At 41.0% G+C, this 5,777-nt stretch overlaps 1 protein-coding gene across 1 annotated transcript; it reads right to left on the bottom strand.

The window, feature by feature from the left end:
• Positions 1-3,823: 3,823 nt before the first annotated feature.
• LOC308665546 (proto-oncogene Mas-like) lies at positions 3,824-4,783 on the bottom strand (the record flags this gene model as incomplete). The annotated part of the gene is made up of 1 exon (XM_081323606.1): positions 3,824-4,783. One exon carries the CDS (start codon positions 4,781-4,783, stop codon positions 3,824-3,826), a length of 960 nt encoding a protein of 319 aa, XP_081179732.1.
• Between the last annotated feature and the right edge of the window lie 994 nt (positions 4,784-5,777).

Here is a 5,777-nt window from a genome sequence, read left to right as displayed (position 1 = left end):
CCGATGAATTTAGCCAACATCTGCTGGACAAAATCGCTCAGATCCGGACCGTTCTGGATTCCGACTGGGCAGAATCTGACGATGAGAACATGGACAGTCTTGTTGATGTTATCTGGGAAGAGTTCGATCCTGTGACTCTGGACGAGGTAGACAAGATCATGAGGAAGCTGAGCTCCACTACGTCCTTATTGGACCTGTGCCCCTCCTGGCTGGTTTATGCGGCTCGGGATGGGACACGAGGCTGGATCCATGCTGTGATAACTGCTTCATTGAAAGAGGGCAGTTTCCCCACAGCCTTGAAAGAAGCGGTGGTGAGACCCCTCCTCAAAAAGCCTTCCCTGGACCCAGCTGTTTTAAACAACTTTCGCCCGGTCTCCAACCTTCGCTTTCTTGCGAAGGTTGTTGGGAGCGTAGTGGCACATCAACTTCCTCTGTTCCTTGAAGATACTGATTATCTAGACCCGTACCAATCGGGTTTCAGGCCCGGACACAGCACGGAGACGGCATTGGTCGCTCTGATGAATGATCTCTGGCGAGCTCGGGACAGGGGTTGTTCCTCTGTCCTAGTCCTATTAGACATTTCAGCGGCTTTTGATACCATCGACCATGGTATCTTACTGCGGCGTCTCAGGAGATTGGGAGTGGGAGGCACTGTTCTTCAGTGGTTCTCCTCCTACCTTCTGGAACGTTCACAGTCGGTGTTGGCGGGTGGGCAGAGATCGACTGCGAGACCTCTCATTTATGGAGTTCCTCAGGGGTCGGTCCTCTCACCTCTCCTGTTCAACATCTATATGAAGCCGCTAGGTGAGATCATCCGTGGTTTTGGAGTGGGATATCATCAGTATGCTGATGATACCCAGCTTTTCATCTCAACCCCAAACCACCCCAGTGATGCCCTCGACGTGATGTCCCGTTGCCTGGAAGCGGTCCGGGTCTGGATGGGGAGTAACAGGCTTCAACTCAACCCGAACAAGACTGAATGGCTGTACATACCGGCATGTCAGGAAATTCAGATTATTCCATCTCTTAATATTGGGGGTGAGTTATTACCCTCCGTAGATAAGGCTCGCAATTTGGGTGTCCTCTTAGATTCACAGCTCTTCTTAGAAGATCATATAGGAGCTGTGACTAGAGGGGTCTTCGCCCAGGTTCGTCTGGTGCGCCAGTTGCAACCCTATCTGGACCTGGATGCCTTGCGTACAGTCACTCATGCACTTGTGACCTCTCGTCTAGACTACTGCAATGCTCTTTACATGGGGCTGCCCTTGAGAACCACTCAGAAGCTTCAGCTGGTACAGAATGCAGCTGCACGAGTTCTTTTGGGGGTCTCCTGATACTCCCATGTTACACCTCTGCTCCGTGAGCTGCATTGGCTTCCAGTTGCCTTCTGGGTGAAATTCAAGGTGCTGGTGATGACATACAAAGCCCTACATGGCATGGGTCCGGATTACCTAGGGGAGCACCTACTGCCGGCGTCAACTTCCCTCCGTCCTGTACGTTCCCACAGAGAGGGCCTCCTCAGGGTACCACCGGTCAGAGAATGTCGGCTGGTGACCCCCAGGGGGAGAGCATTCTCGGTGGGTGCACCAATCCTTTGGAACCGCTTACCGGCTGAACTCCGGATGGCCCCCGACCTTCGCTCCTTCCGGCGTGATCTAAAAACTTATCTATTCGAACAAGCCGGCCTGGCCTGATGTGTTTGGGTTTTAACATTATTTTAACTAACCTACTACATTGGGCACAATCATTTAACTTTAAATCTTGTATCCTGTATTCTTATTTTTATTGCCCTGTACACCGCCCTGAGTCCTTCAGGAGAAGGGCGGTATATAAATCAAATAAATAAATAAATAATAAATAAATAAATAATAAGGGCAGAATGCAAACAAAATCTAAAAAAAAGTATAAAATGCATAAAGTGGAAAATATTTTGGAAAAAAACCCTACTTCTATTTCTATTATTTCTATCATTTCTATTTCTATTTCTGTCTATCTATCTATCTATCTATCTATCTATCATCGATCTCTATCTATATGTCATCTATCTCATTCTGTCTATCTGTCTATCTATCTATCTATCTATCTATCTATCTATCTATATCTATCTATCTATCTATCTATCTATCTATCTATCTATCTATCTATCTATCTATCTATCTCTGTCATCTCTCTGTCATTTCTCTCTCTCTCTCTCATCTATCTCTCTCTCATCTCTATCTGTCTGTCTATTTCTATTTCTGTCTATCTATATCTATCTATCTATCTATCTATCTATCTATCTATCTATCTATCATCTATCTCTATCTATATGTCATCTATCTCTATCTCATTCTGTCTATCTGTCTATCTGTCTATCTGTCTGTCTATCTATCTATCTATCTATCTATCTATCTATCTATCTATCTATCTATCTATCTATCTATGTCTGTCATCTCTCTGTCATTTCTCTCTCTCTCTCTCTCTCTCATCTATCACTCTCTCATCTCTGTCTGTCTATTTCTATTTCTGTCTATCTATATCTATCTATCTATCTATCTATCTATCTATCTATCTATCTATCTATCTATTATCTATCTCTATCTATACAGTATGTCATCTATCTAACTCATTCTATCTATCTGTCTATCTATCTATCTCTCTATCTATCTATCTATCTATCTATCTATCTATCATCTATCTCTATATGTCATCTATCTAACTCATTCTATCTATCTGTCTATCTATCTGTCTATCTATCTATCTATCTATCTATCTATCATCTATCTCTATCTATATGTCATCTATCTCTATCTCATTCTATCTGTCTGTCTATCTATCTATCTATCTTGCTATCTATCTATCTATCTATCTATCTATCATCTATCTCTATCTCATTCTATCTGTCTATCTGTCTATCTGTCTATCTGTCTATCTATCTATCTATCTATCTATCTATCTATCTATCTATCTATCTATCTATCTATCTATCTATCTATCTATCTATCTATCTATCTATCTGTCTCTGTTATCTCTCTGTCATTTCTCTCTCTCTCTCTCTCATCTATCTCTATCTCATCTGTCTATCTATCTATCTATCTATCTATCTATCTATCTATCTATCTATCTATCTATCTATCTATCTATCTATGACTGATCTAGAGAAGCACACACACAAACACAACCTTTATAAAAACCTTCTTTTCCAAAAGTAGCCACATTTACAAAATTACAGAATGCAAACCCAGATGAGGTTTGTCAACGAGCAGGAAAGTCTACTAGGGTCCTTCTAATCTAGAACTTTGCCAGGTGAGGTTGGTGCCAGCTGGAAATAAGGACTGGAAATGTCTATAAAAGATTGGCAGGAAGGAAGTCTTACAATGTTAGAAGTGATGTATCTTCAATCAAGAAAGAAAGCCACTAATGAATGATTATTTATAATGAAATCTTATTTTAAAATATAATTGAATGATATTATGGAACCGTAACCTCTATGGCAGATTTTCCCCTTTTCTTTCATCTCCATTACATGTATATAAATGGGCATGTCACAAAGAGAAATGCATAAAATAAATTACACATTAAAAAAAATCATTCCGTAAGATTTATTCACAACAGTAGTTATAATGAAATAAAAAGGAACTATATTGACTAAAACATTTCCTGTTAAACAAGTGCTTCAGATTGAAAAATACTGAGACAGTGATACTTCCTATTTCCATATCTTTGTTTTTAAGTCCTTTGCTTACTAAATTGTATTCATTCTGTATATTCTTAAGGAAAGCATATTTTATGTGCCAAATAAACCTGTAGCTTCAAATATTGTATATGCAATATTTACGACCCTTCACAACTGGTCTTCCTCCATGATTTGCTGATCGTCCAGGCTGCCCTTCTCATCCTTGAAGACTCTTTCCAGAGCAACCTTGTATGATGCTCTGGGCTGGTCCTTTCCTCTCTTGTTCCTCCCAATGAGGAAATAAAGGAGGGGGTTGATGCTGCTGTTGAGAGAGGCACATCCTATCCCGATGGTCATGAGGAGGAGATTATAGCTATCAAAATATTCAATGACATAAAAGACATTCATTGGGAGAGAAAAAAGGAGAAAGAAAAGGAGAGCCAGCAAGATGGTGGTGAGCAACTTCCTTTGATTGTGTTGCGATTTAGACCTCATGTGAATCCAGAGGGTCACAGTAGACACAATCATGAGAGGTGTACAAAGTAAACCATTCACAATCAGCTGATAAAGGAAAGGTGAACTTCCAGAGCTTCTGGTCTGGTGGAGAAGGAAGTGCACTGCAGAGAGCAGGAAGGAGAGGATCCAGATGAGGCCAACAACCAGGGTAGACAAATATGGAGGACGATGGCAGCGATGCCAAAGTGGGAAGAGGACAGCCACACACCTGTCCAGGCTGATGGCCGTCAGCAGAAACTGGCTAGCAGAATAGGTGAAGAAAAAGAACTCAAAAAGTAAAAAGAAAAAGGTATCAGCCATATGTGTTCTTTGACTCAGACTTAACGCTGTCAGAAATGAAGCTGCCGTAATGAGGGACGTGAGGACCCCAAAATCAGCGATGGAGAGATTCAGGATGTAGGTGGTGAAAGAATTCCTCTTAATGGAAAAGGCCAGGAGATAAATGGTCCTTCCATTTCCTACCAGGCCCAAAATGCAAATAAGGACAATGAACCCATCCATAAGATTTCGGGTTAAATTATCGAACGGTTGAGCATAAGGGGAAGAAAAAAATTCTGACATTTCAGAAATATTTGGAGCAATTTTAGTAATATTGAAAGGAATGTTGAACATTTCAGAACCACTCCCAGAAATTTCATCATTATTCACAAGAACTAAGGGCTCGTCACGTATCCTAATAACCAAAAGAGAAAGAGAATTAGTCCTTCTTAGAGATACACACAAACACACACAAACACACAAACCCTTTTTTATTCACAGAAATCAACACATATTTGCTTTTTGATCACCTGATGGTAATTACATCCTTAAAATTAAAGTTTCTTGCAAGGTTGGAGAATTGCTACACTCAATCGTGACTCAGGTTTCTATACAAAATCCTTCAAAGTGCATTTCAGGACACCTGGCACCAGTCCCCTTATTAGCCATTGTGGCTGAGGACAGAGTAGGGTTAACTGGTGTTTGAACAGGCAAAGGATGACACAAACAATTGGAAAGGAGAACAAATGTAGGGGGAAGACACAGCAATCGTTTAATATTTACATTTTGAGAGAGCAAGAGAGGTGCAAACAGGCCCACAAAGGGAAATGCACTTTGAGAGGAAAGTAGTGTACTAGTGCTATCAGCTGGCTTTCGGAGTGTAGTTGATTAAGGTCTGGTCAATTTCAGTCAGAGTTTGTTCACGCTAGTAAGCATAGTTAACATTTATTAGAGAACAGCTGCTCAGTTCGATACTCAAAAAGCTCCAGAGAATTTGAAATTACATTTATCAGATGGAGGAAATGAGAGCAGTAAGTAGCACATGTCCTCCTTTTAATAGATATGTAGTAAATCTCGGTAAGGGAAAGTTATAATCGAAGTTTCTGGAGATCGTGAGGTTGCTGACCTTTTTCCCAAGCAAAGGAAAAAGGTTGTGGGTGTATAGGTGGACACTATATGTGACCCTTGTCATATAAGCAAGGAAGTCCCATGGATTTCTACAAAGACCACGAAAGCTGAAGTGTCCTCTTGATTATGGGGAGAGATTATATGGAGAGTTGAGCAACTTCCACTAAGGAAGATTCCCTTCAAAAGAAAGGCATCCTGTTCCACCAGTCACAAATGGGCT

The sequence above is a fragment of the Vipera berus genome, assembly GCF_964194415.1.
Source record: "Vipera berus genome assembly, chromosome: 3".
Lineage (NCBI taxonomy): Eukaryota > Metazoa > Chordata > Lepidosauria > Squamata > Viperidae > Vipera > Vipera berus.
This window is presented reverse-complemented; position numbering and strand designations above follow the sequence as displayed.